Genomic DNA, 15,598 nt, shown 5'->3' with positions numbered 1-15,598 from the left:
GAACTGCATATAAATTACAACCAATGCTAAGCAATCATTGCTATCTGCCCAGTCATTCTTTCAATTATTTAGCAGCATACAGCATTTGTTACTGATGTGAAGCTGTAGATACAGTTAAATATACCTGTAAAACAAGACTCAACAGCATGACAGAGCTGCGCATGTATTTAGTGAGCAAAAACTGAGTAAAAAAACAACGCAAAAATGTCAAAAAAAAAGTTATACAAAAATGTAATAAAGAAGTTCCTGTGTTGTCATCTTTAATGTTCTGTGTACTTTACTTACATTAAAGACTGTCGTCAGAGACAAGATTTTTATGATGGCAGTGTGCTTTAGTTTAGAATGCTTAGCAGTTTAAGTCTAATTCTGCTGGTGTTGTTTTTTTCCTCCATTTTGCTGTGAACATCTATTTTTTTGCCCCCTCCCCCTTAAATGATAGCCTGCCCAACAAACTTGTTCTGGTGCCAGGCTTACATAAAGATCATAAAACAGATTTGCTTCACAAGACATTCCTTGAAATCTGCCTAAACTTGTTCTTTTCTTTCTGGCGAAGTTCACTGATAAAGCTGCAGCCACACTGTCTGAGCTTCAAACATGGACATGACTTATTATTAGGTTAAAGTAAATGCGTTACTATTCAGTGCTAAGATATTCGAACAGAAATGATGAGAAGGACTAGTGTGGCCATTGAAGACTGAAGATGCTTACAGAATAAAGACACTGAAGACAAAGGCCAAGGTAACACAAACTTTAGGATTCTAGTAGATCATGTAATATAGGGGCAGTTGATTTAATAGTTCGCCTTTGCCTTCATCTGAACCAAGGTTACTCTTTACTAATAACACAACGGAATGACATGGGCTATGATAAAGCATTATAAAGTTGCCTAATGTATTATCAAAACAAATTGTTGAAGACAAACTTTTGCCATTTGTAAACATGACTACTGCATGTGAACATATGTCTACTTGCTCTTCCTCTGCAATGAATTATGGAAAATCAGAAGGCTAGAGCTTCCCTATGTGTTTGAGCTTGTGTACATTAGCATGAAATTGAGCATCATTTTCCCCTTCGTTTCTGACTTTTGAAAAGGCACAATATGCTTGTGAATAACTGCCTAAATACGTAGGTGTAAATAGGTAGCCTTGGAATTCATGGCACTTTGAAAAGTGAGAGACTTGTCAATTATAGGATTGGGATAAAAGTGGTAACATGGTAAATAAGACACTAGCGAAGAATTCTGCATATAAACATAAACACACCTACATCTTGTATTACTGAGGTTTATTATTTATTATTACAACTAATTTTTATTTATTATCATTCTTCTTCTTCTTCTTCTTCTTCTCATTATTATTATTATTATTATTATTATTTGTATTTCAGAAACAAAAAATGCTGACTTTTCTTGAGCTGCTGCTGGCTTTGGTACTGGTCATTTTGTCAACACTGGTCTGGAGAAAGAGAGGTCTAACCCAGACCATAAACATTCACTCCAATACAGGTGAAACAGGATTTTATCCAGATGATGTGGCAAGAATGAGTAATTCTGTTTTTTTTGTTGTTGTTTCTTTTACAGGGCAAGTCTGTCAGTCAGTCATGAGCAAACTCCTTAACTATAAAGCCTCTCAGTGGGCAAGATGATGTAGATGAGATTGGAAAGTGTAATGTACATTCATGTATATGTCAACATCCCTTTAATTAGTGAGTATAATAATAAGAATAATATAGAGTATAAGAATAATAATAATAATAATAATGATAAGTAGTTTTAATCAAATGGTATGTTAAGATTTAACTTACAAATGTTTCTCAAATGTAAACTGAGCTTGACTGTTTACTAGAAGGTAGAATTAAGTTCTAATTTTTAGAAGCATAATAACTGAAAGATGCCTCCCTATGTTTTCTGTATTTTACAGAAGGTATCTGCAGTAGGCCAGTATCTGCAGATCTAAGATCACGTTGAAACAAACATACGGACATGCTGTGAGGTGCACAGGCGCTAGATCATTTAGAGCACTAAAAACTAGAAACAGAATTGTAAAATCTTTATTTCAAAACGAGACTCATATGATGCATTTTGTGCAGGTTGTTAAGGATGGTTGGACGAGGTTGATTTCTTAAGAATCCTGGTATTAAAAAACATTGCAGTAATCAGTTTTGCTTGTAACAGATGCATTAACAAGCTTCTCTGCATCACTGTGAGATAAAAAAGCCAAACTTTAGCAGTATTTCTTGAATGATATAAAGCTACTTTCATGACTGCACTGACATGCAGGTTAAAACTGAGCTCAAAAAAGATTACACCCAGGTTTTCTACCCAGGCGCACAAACTTCAGCATACCTCACACACAAAAAAAATCAGCAGTTTAATGGGTTTTACTGAAGAGCTCAGTGACTTTTAAATGTGTCACAGAATGCCACCTGTCCAACAAGTCAGACTGCCAAATTCTGCCTTAAGTCTAAGTGCTGTTACTGGTCCGGTGCCAGCCAAGCGAGTTTCACTCGTGGCAAGTGTCTGTTTACCACTGACCAAGAGATTTTCCTTCACTGCTATGTAGTACGCTGACTAGTACCCAAAAGAATTCTGTTGCAAGTAACTCCTTACTCATGAGGCTAAGTCTTTCAGCTAGTGGCGAGCATTCTACTAAGCTGTGAGGAAAAGCCTCTTGACTGACAATGAGCAAATTATACAGCCATGAGGTAACGTCTCTCAGCCATCGGCAAGCAAACTTCTTAGCCATGACAGAATGTCTCTCAGTCATCAGCAAGCACATACCTTACCAGCAAGGGAAAGTATCTAAGCCGGTGGCCAACGAGGGAAAATCCAAGCACTCACTCAGAAACAATACAATATATAAAAAATGTGATGCATCAAGACCACAGCGTACTCACACCGGAAGTCAGACGTCTATATACACTCTGCAGTTTAAAATAATTTCCCTTCCACCTGCTTATTAAGTTACATACAATAATTAGTAAGTCATACGTCATTAAAAAAAACATTTCATACAAAGTTCCTTGAATTGGAGAGTAAATATAGTTTTAACACCACTGTCCAACAGAATAATACATTTATTTTTCTCCGCCAGATGCTTCAGTGCTCACATGTGACCCAAACACAACACACAACCAATTTAATCAGTCGGACATCAAGAGGAAGCTGACAGAACATCCAGATCATCTAAATGTGGTTCCCAGTTCAGTGCAGACAGCTCCGGTTCAGACTCCTGCCACTATTCCTGCTGGACATTCTGTTGCTGTGAATGTTGAGCATGGCGGCACTGCAACTGCTGCTGTATTCAGTAGCAACACTTTTTCAGGCCCAGTACACATCAGTGTCAACCCTACCACTCCCAGTCCTGCCAGCAGTGGTACGCTATTATACTTTTGACATAACAACAGTAATCTCTGCTTCTGTCTCAATCAGGGGCATGGATGATGTAGGGCAACTGTTTAAATTCGCCATGTTTGTCTGCACCAATAATGCAGCCCTATAACACTAGAATTATTAATATGAAAAGTAAAAATGTTATTTATTGTGTCATGTTGCAAGTGCATTTGAAAATAATGCCCAAATTTGAAATCAATATTACTATGACAAGGGGTAGTGCTTTCCCTGGTCAATCTTTGAAAATGGACACACTATCTGAAAAAAAGTGGACACTGTCTGAAGTGAAGTATATACAGTAGGCCTTAATAGCTAATTATATAAAATAGACAGGAGTGGACTTTTTTGTTAATGTTAAGTAACTCTCATATTTTGAATGAAGTGGCAATTAAAATAACATAGGCAAGTAGCCTATAAAGATACACTAAAGAAGTACATCAGGCCCTATTGACTGTCTCACATTTAGTCTCATCAGTTACCAGTTTAGATGCAGTGAGTCTTGAGGACTATTAAAAAGTTGGCCTAGGCAGATTTTAAAACAAATAAGGGGTCCACTTTTATTTATTTATTTAAGGTTAGTCATGACTCCTATTTCTTCAGAGAAATAAATGTACAATCATCTCAGCATCAAAACAACAACTACTCTTCATACAAAAGTCAATTGATTACCACCTACATCTCCAATTTATTTTTTCCTTTTTTGTTAATGGTAAAAATTTGTCTTACCAATGATCAAACTATCTCCACTGCATTTGGTTTTAATTACATTTGATTTTCCACAAAGTGAGTCAATATAATCAGTTATTTTTTGATTATTCAAACCTTCCTTTCTTTTGTGCCAAACAGATGGTTCCGTTCTACAGAAATTCTTTGAGTGTCACAAAATCAAAATGAAGAAGAAAACTGAGTGCATTTTTGAAGGCAAGAAGGACAATAAAACACAGCTGAAGAAGGTTTACACACAGCTCTTCATTACAGAAGGGAAACTTATACAAGTCAATAATGAACGTGAGATGCTGAAGATTGACAAAGATTTTAGGACTCAAAAACCTCAGGACACTCCAATCAACTGTAATGACATCTTCAATTTACCATGGAAAAATGAAGAGAACAAGGTCGTGCTGACCAAAGGCATCGCTGGCATTGGGAAAACAGTCTCTGTACATAAATTCATTCTAGATTGGGTAGAAGGAGAAGCAAACCAGGATATAGACTGCGTTTTTTTTCTTCCATTCCGAGAGATTAATTTAATTAATCCTGGAGAGTACAGTCTTCATGAGCTACTCCTAGAGTTCCATCCTGAACTGGAAGAACTGAAGGAAACAAAAACGTATGAAAACTGCAAGCTTGCATTCATCTTTGATGGGCTTGATGAAAGCCGACTTCCGCTGGATTTTAATAGTAGCATTGTAAGTAGAGTCAAAATGAAAGCAACTGTGAATGTACTGATTACAAATCTAATTCGAGGAGATTTACTTCCTTCTTCCGTAATCTGGATCACCTCCCGACCAGCAGCAGCCAATCAAGTCCCTTCAGAGTATGTGAGCCTATTCACAGAGGTGCGAGGGTTCACTGATAAACAGAAAGAGGAATACTTCAAAAAGAGAATACCAGATGAGACTGAAGCTTCTAAAATCATCTCCCATATTAAGACCTCTCGGAGCCTGTACATTATGTGCCACATCCCTGTCTTCTGTTGGATCACTGCTACTGTGCTTCAGACAATACTGGTGGAAAACCAGGGAGAAGACATTCCCACCACGCTGACTGAAATGTACATTCATTTTCTGCTTATACAAATAAACACAAAGAACCAGAAGTATGAACAGAAATTTGAGCGAGACTTGCGGAAGCTCATGAAAGACAACACAGAATTAATCAAGCAACTGGCCAAGCTAGCATTTATACAACTAACAAAGAAGCACATAATGTTCTATGAAGATGAGCTGAAAGAATGTGGCATTGATGTCAGTAAAGACTTCACTGAGTACAGTGGAATGTGTGCGGAAATCTTCAAGCAGCAGTCTATACTTCATGAGGAGAAGGTCTACTGCTTTATTCATTTGAGTGTTCAAGAGTTCCTTGCTGCTCTCCATGTATTCTACTGCTACCTGCAAAAGGATATGGATAAACTACAATTTTTCATTGATGACGGCTCTCCTGTTAACATTCCGTTGGATCTCTTATTAAAGAAGGCAATTGACAAAGCCAAGCAGAGCGAGAACAGCCATTTAGATCTGTTCCTACGTTTCCTCCTAGGCATCTCTCATGAATCTAATCAGAAACTGCTACAAGGCTTGCTGGGACACACAGAGAACACCAAAAAGAGCATCAGTAAAACTATCCAACACATAAAACAAATGCAGAATAAGGGTCCTGATTTATCACCTGAAATATCCATCAATCACTTCTTCTGCCTGCTTGAACTGAAAGACAGATCCCTGTATAATCAAATCAAGAAATATCTTAATGTACAGGCATTCCCAGATAAAGAACTCTCCTTATCAAACTGCTCAGCTCTGGCCTACATGCTGTTGATGTCGGAGGAAGTGTTGGATGAGTTCAATCCAAAGAAATACAACAAATCAAATGATGCCTGCAGAAGACTGGTACCAGCTGTGAGGTGCTGCAGGAAAGCTGTGTGAGTTTTTTTATATTTAACTTTTGTTTGGAGAAGCTGAGGAGATGCAGTAGAGTTCTGTGAGTGCTAGTATAAAAATGTGTGTGACAGTTACACAGAATACAGCAGAGCACACAGGAAGTGAGTGAATTTGATTTATTAATGCAAAAAAACTATCAAAACAAACTTCCCTTAAGTTCACGTAGTCTAGATTGCAGCTGTCTCTTGTATTAAGGGTCACTTGCCCTCTTGCCCTTTGCTCACACTCCCACCGAAGTGTAGCCTCTATAATATAATAAAATAATGAAACTAAAGATGGGGTTTAAATCATCACCATTTATCCACCTCTGATCATCTGGGGCTGGCTCCATGTGTATCTTGTCCACCACAGTTTTTTTTACATGAATTTATTAGTCTACTACAAAAAATAAGAAAGATACTTGTCAGTACTGTTGAAGCTTTTGTACAAGGGTCCCAGTTATTAAGTATTTAGCTTTTAAGACTTTTTCTACAAATGCATAGTTCAATAGACTTTACGTCCTGATTTGTAGTTATTTATACATTATACGTTCAATTATGTGTCCATTTTGACTTAAATGCAAATTACTAAAACCAGTATCACTTTATGGACTTGTGACAATTTTCAACTTTCAAGTTATCTTAAAACATGGGCTGAGCATCCCAGTCCTTATTTCTCCAACACATACAAAACATTACTTTTTAGTATCAGTGCAAAAAAATGAAGACGTGAAAAACATTGCGCATACAAGCAAATAATCTTTTTTTTTTTTTTTAAAACAAAAGATTGTGAAAGATTTTCAGGCACTTCAACACGCAGTAAGAAATGCCCAGCTCAGTGCTGCCCCAGTGCTTGGGTAGACAAACTCCCACAAAACCCACCCTCCATGGACACAGCCAAAACTCCAAAGCTCGCCATGAGAGCATGGCCTGTGGTGGATGCCACACAGCCCCACACTCAAAGATCGGCTGTCCTGGTGACTCACACAACAAATTGTCTGAACAAATTCTTTAAACTAGCCGGGCCAGCAAAAGCAGTGTACATATTTGAGCAGCAGCCTAGCCAGCAATTGCTTCTGCATCTTGACCGTGTCTAGGTACCCCACACCAGTCACTTCATACAACATTCCCAGCACCGTCTTTCTCAGGCTATGTGGCACCAGCAACTGTTACACACACTTCCCTGGCTCCACCCACACATGGTACAGCATCTCGTTGTGCATCCAGAGGCTGGCCCAACCGAGACAAAGTATGTTAGCTAAGCCCATTATCCTGCCCAATGTGGTTTCTGTCCTGCCTGGAGCCATGTGTGTGCCTAAGAAAGCTCCATGTACTCATTATGGGTGCGGTGGAACTTGTCACAGCTTACAGTGTCATGTCCTGTGCTACAGGGCAACGACAGCAACAGTAGCACTCCTCTCAGCCTCCTTCTACTTTCTCCGCCGCCAGCGCTAGCACTGCATGTTCAGCTCATCCAGCATTGGAGGCTTTACCTATGAAAAGCCATGGTGCCCTTGACCTGACAGCGCACCTCACCCCAAGTGATCCACCAACCTGCTCTGACACTATTCCTGGGCAGTCATGGGCTGGAGGTTAGGGAACCAGCCCTGTGACAGGAAGGTCGTCGGTTTGATTCCCTGAGCCAACAGTACGTGACTGAAGTGCCCTTGAGTAAGGCACCTAACCCCCAACTGCTACGTGGGGGCTGCAGGTAGGGCTGCCCACCTCTCCGGGCAAGTGTGCTCACTGCCCCCTAGTGTGTGTGTTCACTAGTATGTATGTAGTGTTTTACTGCACGGACGGGTTAAATGGGAAGGTGAAATGTCCCCATTGTAGGACTAATAAGGGTCTCTTATTCCTCCCAAACCAGCAACTTCCCCAATAGGGGAACGAAGGCCACACTGCCAGGGAGCCCCTGCTATGTCTCTGCTCTAGTCACCACAACTAGCTTTACTTGTCCAGTCTCCAAGCAAAGTGTCTCCTTCCCAAGGTCGAGCACAGCCCCGGCTGCCATAAGGAAGTCCAAACCAAGTCTGCACACATACTGCATAGGCTTCAGCCAAAACACATGCAGTTGACTCTGGACCCCACCACAACTGGGAGACGGCTCCTCTCTCTGACATTGACTCAGCCACTGTTGACAGACTTGAGTTAGATGATCCTCGCTTGCTAGTTGGCAGACGTGCCACTCTTGGTGCTTGGAAGCACTCTTGGACATAGCACTGAGTCAATGGGGGCATGTAGCCCTTTCCCATCTACGCTGCACTCAACGTAACGTCCGCAGTGGCAGTCAATTTTCCTGGCTGGCTTCCATGTCTCTGCCAGCTCAGGTTTGCAGTACTGACCAGTGCAGTGTCTCCTCTTCCTGCACTGCCAGCACACTAGTTGCTCTGCTATTGCACTGTGTTGCTCACTGCAGCATTTGTACGCCAAGGATGAGTTCTGCCCTCTCTGCCTTGGCGGCAGCTGCATGAAGGCAGACCACACATGCTGTCTCAGCTCCTCTGGCAGCAGCACGTTCAGGAAGTGTTCCAGTGCCAACTCTTCCTGAATAGCCTTTTCGAATGCCAAGTATGCCTGTCAAACCATTATGCTCAGGTCTGCTGCCAGCATGCTTATCCGCTCACCTTTTAGCCTCTGCTTCTCCAGGAGGAGCTGCCTGACTGATCATGCCACCGGCACCCACTCAAAGCATACCTGGAGGGCCGTGGTCAACGCCGCTAGGTCATCATGTTGTGCAGCAGATCGACAAGCACCTATAGTGCTTTCTCCTCTGGTGCCAAACAGCTGCATCTTAGTGATATCTATCACCCGGCCTGTTGTGGACACTACAATATTATGTTACATTACAACTCACTAATGAATTTCTATTAAGTTTATTAATTTTTAATAGCGCTAGATTTCTGTCTTTACAGGTTTGCTGGCTGTGAGCTTAGTGAAACCTGCTGGGAAACTATATCTGCAGCTCTGCAGACTGAAAACTCCCCACTAAAAGAGCTGGACCTGAGTGATAATTGTTGGATTGAGCAAGGAGCAAAGCTGCTTTCTGAAGGACTGAAGAGTTTGCACTGTAAACTGGAGAAACTAAAGTCAGTACAAATATAACACAGCTTTTTACAGAATTTCACAATTTTTATTAAAACTAATTTGAAATTAGCATAAAATGTCTAATATAATTACTGTTTCCAGGTTGGCCAGATGTCATTATACTGATGTCAGCTGCAAAGAACTAGCTTCTGCGATCAACTCAAAACTACATCAACTGAAAGAGCTGGATCTCAGCAATAATGACCTTCAGGATTCTGGATTAAAACAGCTTTTATTTGGCCTGAAGAGCTGCAGATTGGAAATTCTGAGGAAAGTGTTATTATCTTTTATTATTTAAATGATTTTTATTATTAAAATTATTTTAAATAAACATCACCCTAGTGCGCCCTAGTATGACTCCATTAATCATTTTACAACTCTGCTTCCCAAAAAGTGGGACGCTGTGCAAAATTGATAAATTGTGCAAATAATTTAATTGAAGATTGTATACTGGGTTGGTGTAGTGTAGTGGGTAATACTGCTGACCTCCACGCTGCAGACTGGGGTTCGGCCTCGGCCTCGGCAAGCACCCTACACTATACCAATAAGACTCCTAACACTACCTTTGCCTACCCGTGTAAAAACTGATCAACTTCTAAGTCGCTCTGGATAAGAGCGCCTGCCAAATGCCATAAATGTAAAGTACAAAAACAACATCAAATGCTGAAACTTATTTTTGAAACTACATGCCCATTTTGAATTTGATGCCAGTAACAAAATAAAAAAAATGTGACAAAGGCAACAAAAGATTGGTAAAATTGTGTAATGGTTAAAAAAAACACCTAGTGGAACATCACACAACTATTCAGGTAAATTGGCAACAGGTCAGTAACGAGGGGTATAAAAAAAAAAAGGGAAGGGGTTCACCACTCTGTGAAAGACGGCATGGGCAAATTGCAACAATTGAACAATGATGCATCTCTACGTAAAATAGCAAAAAACTTGGGGATTTCATCATCTACCATGCATAATCTCATTAAAAGATTCAGAGAATCCGGAGAAATCTCTGTATGCAAGGGAGAAGGCCGAAAACTAATACTGGCTGGTAGTGATCTTCAAGCCCTCAGGCGGCACTGCATTACGTAGAACTGCATGAAAAATCTGTAGTGGAAATCACTGCATGGGCTCAGGAAAACTTCTGAAAACCACTGTCTGTGAACTGTCTGAGCTCACTTAAGATGGATCAAGGCAAAGTGGAAAAGTGTCCTCACCATGTCCTCTGGGCTGGTCTGCTGTCCAGACCTGTCACCCAATGAAAACATTTTATGCAACAAAAAACACGACGAGCAAGGACAGGAAAACATTTCACTTTCAAAACTACAGCAATTGGTTCCCAGAGTAATTTCTACTTCCAACATGTGCTATGTTGTTTTTGTACTATTTTCCAATAAATATAGGGGTTTAACACTTTGCAGACCACTGCAGTCTAATTTTATTTTTGTACATTGTGTTCTATTTGTATTATAGGTTGCACTGGTGTAACCTTACAGAAGAGAGCTGCCAGTCCATTTACTTAATACTGAAGACTAGTTCTGAGTCATCTCTAAAGGAGCTTGATCTCAGTAACAATGACCTGCAGGATTCAGGAGTGAAGCTGCTTTCCGCTGGACTGGAGAAACAGCATTGTAAACTGAAGATTCTGAGGTGGTAGCCCACCGTAAAATTAAATTAACAGCCTGTGAACTCCTACAGATACAAACAAATGCTGTAAAAGTTCATTTAGGACTGGAGATTTCACTGTTTTTGTTTCTCATCAAGCGCACAGTAGCAACTGTAAACAGCCAATCACAGTAAACATGATTTACAAGCCCTGTCAATATCCATGCCATGAATAAGAAACAGCAAATTATAAAATTATAATTAAAATTATGCACTGCTATTGCTTTTCAAAACCAAAAAACTAGCCACTGGTCCAAAAACAGCCACCTTAGTTTTATGGCACTTCCTGAACTCACACTGCACTGCTTACATTCACAATCAAATCTACGCAGTCAGCTGTTGCAGGTAGCACATGTGCATGTAAATGACATACAAGGACAAGCTTAGATAACCTACATAGAAAAAAATTATGTTGTAATTGAATATTAGTTGTAGAATCCACAGGCTTCAACTAGAACTATTTCATCATAAATAGTCTCACAATACACTAAACTCTTCACATATTCACCCCTAACATATCATGATAGGCTTCTCACAGTAGTCACTGATGTTCATGGATGTAACTTCCATTTTCACCATGAAATGCTTTTAACAGTGGTCACTGGCTGTCACTGGTAACAGTGATTTTTTTTTTTTAGATCTGTTTCTCATTCTTACCCTGATAGGCCTCTAATAGTAGTCATCAGTTATCACTGGTTAGTGTAAATATTTCTGTCCAATGACAAGCAGGTTTCTTGCCTTTATATTCAGTATTATATATTATTCTAAAATCTTTTTCTCTATTCATATTGCTCTTGGTGTGTTATTGTTTTGCTATCTGGTTTGGACCAGAGGAGGATGGGTTCCATTTGAAGTCTGAATCCCACTTAAGATTTGGTTCTCTTAGGGAGTTTCTCATGCCACTGTTGCCTTCGGCGATACTCACTGGGGCTTGGACTTCGATTTTTCTATGAAGCTGCTTTTTGACAATTGCTGTTGTAAAAGTGCTACATAAATGAATTTTGACTTAACATTGTTCTTTTAGAGATGTGAGAAACTTGAGTAACAAAATTTTGTCTGTAACTGTAATGTGTTATACTGCCATGTTCCAGGAAAAAAGGTCACTGCTGTAATGTTACTTTATACCCCATTACATCAACACTGATTATAAGAAGGCATAATGTCAAAATATTGATATTAATGATGCAAACTAAGACTATATTTAATCTGAGAAAGTCTGATTGAATGGTGTTATCTTTATGCAGATTATCCGGGTGTTCAGTCACAGAGGAAGGCTGTTTATTTCTGACCTCAGCTCTGAGTTTAAACCCCTCCTACCTGACAGAGCTGGATCTGAGCTACAACTACCCAGGAGACAAAGGAGAGAGAGAACTTAACACTAAACTTGATGATCCACACTGCAAACTGGAGATCCTGAAGTTAGTAGTGTAATTTAGTGAATTGCTACTAATGAATAATTAATAAATAAATGTATTACGTGTTGCTGCCTTTTTATCAAAATAATTACAATAAATTTATTGCAGTTTCAGTGTCACATTCTTTTTTCTGTAGGCTAGATCCACATGATGAAAAATTCATCAGGCCAGGGATAAAAAAGTGTGAGTTTTACGTGCTCCGTCAATCTCTGGTTTCTCTTTTGCTAACCTCTAACAGTGGAATAATGGGTCTTCTTCTGCCCTGCAGATGCCTCTAAGCTCACCCTAGACCCAAACACGATACATGTGCAGTGCTTTCTGTCCGAGGAGAACAGGAAATTCACACACGTGGGTAAAACAACGCAGTATCCTGAACATCCAGACAGATTTGATACCTGTAACCAGGTGCTTTCTAAGGAGAGTCTGACTGGACGCTTCTACTGGGAGGCTGAGTGGACAGAAGGAGAACCTGAAATAGCAGTGACATATGAAGAAATCAAAAGGAAAGGTGAAGCTCTTGATGCAGCAAATTCTTTGTGTTTGCTTGGATTTAATGATGTGTCTTGGAATCTTATTTGTTCTAGTTACAGGTATAGCATCCTCCATAATTCTCTGGAAATTTCCATACCTTCCATAACATACCCCCGCTTCAAAAAAGTAGGCGTGTATCTGGACTGGCCAGCAGGCCTTGTGTCCTTTTATGGTGTTTCCTCTGATACACCCACACTGACACACATTTACACATTCTGCACCACTTTTACTAAGCCCCTCTATGCAGCGTTTGGTGTTGGAATGCTCAATTCTGTGGCTCTGAGCAACATGACATAAATTGTTGTCCTCTGTTGTTATGACTTATGCACATTCTCTCATTGTACTTATACTTACATTACATTACAAGGACGGTCCTGAAATGTAGCAAGAAAGGGTGGAGCTTGATTTTCTCCTCCCTCTCAAAGACGAAAAGTTCAAGTGCTGTTTATCTAAGGGTGACCATTTGGTGATATACCAAGTGGAGTCACATTTTCTCTGTAGCTTTTAATGCCAGTTTTGGAAAATATTATTATACTTATTTTCTTCTGATATTTCTCATTCTTTATTCAAGTGGATTAGCTTGTATGTATTCTTCTCTATATTCTTCTCAGAAATATCCATTTTAGCCATTTTGGACTCACAGAAAAAAAAAATGTCAGCTTATGTGAGTTTAGGTAGCTCCTTGTGTGCATGTTAGTTTCTTTGAAGGACAAAAATGCCAATGACACTTCTGGGAACACCTTTTGTTGGGAGGACACAGCTCATTGGTATAGAGATTGTTTATAAATTGTTATTCAAAGTGTTGGAGGCTTTCAAGTAATTTTCTGTTAAATATAATGTTTCATTATGTACATAAAAGTGATTATCTTATACTTTGTGTGTATGTGTGTATGTATATAATGTATACACACACACACACAAGTTTTAAGTGTGGAAACTTAACCTAATAACACAGATCTAGTGAATGACCTGTAGATAGTGCTGTGTGCTGTGTAGATAGTGCCATTTTTTTCTATTTTTGAATATTTGTGCAAAGGGTTCTTTGAGTGTTCACGGTTCTATACAGAACCATTTTCTTTACTAAATAAATTCTTTTATAAATATTATTTTATGGTCATGTTTTCTAATGTCGTTACCCAGCCTGGTAATACAAGCACTCATGTATGTAGCAGATTTCCAGACAACAGTTTTTGTTATTTGTAACAGAAAAATATGAATACATCAAAATTTGAAAAGAAAAGTTGCTGGAACTGTATACAGACTGAAACAAACCTCTCCGGTGTCCCCGACCTGAAAACACAATATTAGCCTGCCAGCAATGAGGACTGAAAGACTGATAAGAACAACAAGTGACTGCCTACAACATTCTTGTTGGGTGAAAGCAACCAAACGATAATTTATTTATTCAAAAAAATTGACTTAATTTTTCAAAGCCAGTCAGTAAACAAAACTCTTGCTACTCAGATTTAACAGATAATGCCTTCTAAACAGATACAAATAAGCGGTAGGGCTGGGTGGCAAATCAAATATTATATTTAATTACGATTTTTGCTTCCAACGATTATGAAAACACAAAATTGAGATAAAATGATTATTGTGTCGCGTTATGCTTTGCAATGATGCTATTTTCTTTACAGTGGTGCACTTCCCCCTCCCTAAAATCCCAAACTCACTCACAGCCAGGCTGCGGCATGTTTAATTCAACTTAAGCTAAGATGACAGAGTCTGACCTTAATACTAATCTTAATACTAACCAAAATAATCATGATTATGATTTTTGCTATAATTGAGCAGCCCTAATAATGGTGCACTGTTTTTTTTGCACAGGTCCCACAAGAGCTGTAGTAAAACCACCTTTGTCAAGTCTAAGACCATAGTACAGAAAGAGTTTTTAAAAAAGAAAAAAAAACCTTCGTCATTTTTAAACTCATTTTCACAGTGGAACTGAGCTTGGCTTGACTGCAAGTATGGGAGATGGCAAGCCACGGAACTTTGTTTGATAAGGCTGTGAGCCAGGGACTTTACACTGTGACAGCTGAGTTTGACTAGACCGCAGAGCCAGGACAGTATACATCACATTCAGAAGAGTTTCGCCCTACCAGCTTGGGAACTGGGCTGCTGATTTGTAAAGCATCCACGGGTTTGAAAAGCACTAAATATGTTAAACTTAATGCTCACTTCATGTACAAGTTACAACATTCATAATGTATTGATGTCTTTCACTTAAGAGATTCATGGTCATCTCTAATTTTGTCCAACAGAAAAGTGAGAAATCTGTGTCCATTCTTATTAGAAATGTGAAAGCACCTTTGTATGTAGCACCGCACCCCTTTCCTTAGGCAGACATGCATTAAAGCATTTTAATCTTCAAAATTGGCTCATCAAAGATTCAGCTATTACGCTGTATTCATAGCTATATTGCTTGTATGTTCACAAAACCATGGTTTTGCAAAAGTTTGTTTTCAGTGATCTTTAATCCACTTACTTGGATCTCATTAGCTAAGTTAGCTAGGAGAGAGGAGCTGGCTAGCAGTAGGTTAGCTAGGAAGGTACAGCTCCACACACCACAGAACAGTATTCATTTTGGCTTTCTGTCCCTCTAACACCAGCCATTGACTTTGCTTCCTCCGAGTTGTATTATTATCATCTAGACTTGCGTCAGAAAAGCTTTTGTTAGTCAGAATAAAACTTGTTCTGTGGTGAGCAGAGCTAGCAGCGGGCTAGCAATGCTAACACTAACCAGCTACTTTCTCCTGGTTGGCAGCACTGTTTAACATTTGGAAATCGCTTTCATTTATTTGGCGTCCATGTGAGCAAAGTGAACTTATTTGATTGTTCTGGTGTGAAATTACACAGGATGCTGCAGCTCAAAACAGA

The 15,598-nt window shown here is 39.4% G+C and overlaps 1 protein-coding gene across 1 annotated transcript; it reads left to right on the top strand.

Annotated features, from left to right (window-relative positions):
- The first annotated feature begins 635 nt into the window (after positions 1–635).
- Positions 636–13,591, top strand: LOC118816753 (NACHT, LRR and PYD domains-containing protein 12-like). The gene is made up of 10 exons (XM_036583325.1): positions 636–738; positions 1,387–1,504; positions 3,093–3,374; positions 4,238–6,032; positions 8,945–9,118; positions 9,219–9,392; positions 10,584–10,760; positions 12,020–12,193; positions 12,327–12,373; positions 12,459–13,591. The coding sequence occupies exons 2-10, from the start codon at positions 1,396–1,398 to the stop codon at positions 13,016–13,018; spliced, it is 3,492 nt and encodes a 1,163-aa protein (XP_036439218.1). The 5' UTR covers positions 636–738; positions 1,387–1,395; the 3' UTR covers positions 13,019–13,591.
- The last annotated feature ends 2,007 nt before the right edge of the window (positions 13,592–15,598 follow it).

Source organism: Colossoma macropomum, unplaced genomic scaffold (genome assembly GCF_904425465.1).
Source record: "Colossoma macropomum unplaced genomic scaffold, Colossoma_macropomum, whole genome shotgun sequence".
In the NCBI taxonomy this organism is placed as follows: domain Eukaryota; kingdom Metazoa; phylum Chordata; class Actinopteri; order Characiformes; family Serrasalmidae; genus Colossoma; species Colossoma macropomum.
This window is presented reverse-complemented; position numbering and strand designations above follow the sequence as displayed.

What these genes read in the sequence shown, in the direction of transcription:
- LOC118816753 (XM_036583325.1), top strand. Translation starts at nt 1,396, where the DNA reads ATGCTGACTTTTCTTGAGCTGCTGCTGGCTTTGGTACTGGTCATTTTG. An exon ending in AGGTGCTGCAGGAAAGCTGT is followed by an intron (nt 6,033 to 8,944) that starts GTGAGTTTTTTT and finishes CTGTCTTTACAG; the next exon opens with GTTTGCTGGCTGTGAGCTTA. An exon ending in TTGGAAATTCTGAGGAAAGT is followed by an intron (nt 9,393 to 10,583) that starts GTTATTATCTTT and finishes TTTGTATTATAG; the next exon opens with GTTGCACTGGTGTAACCTTA.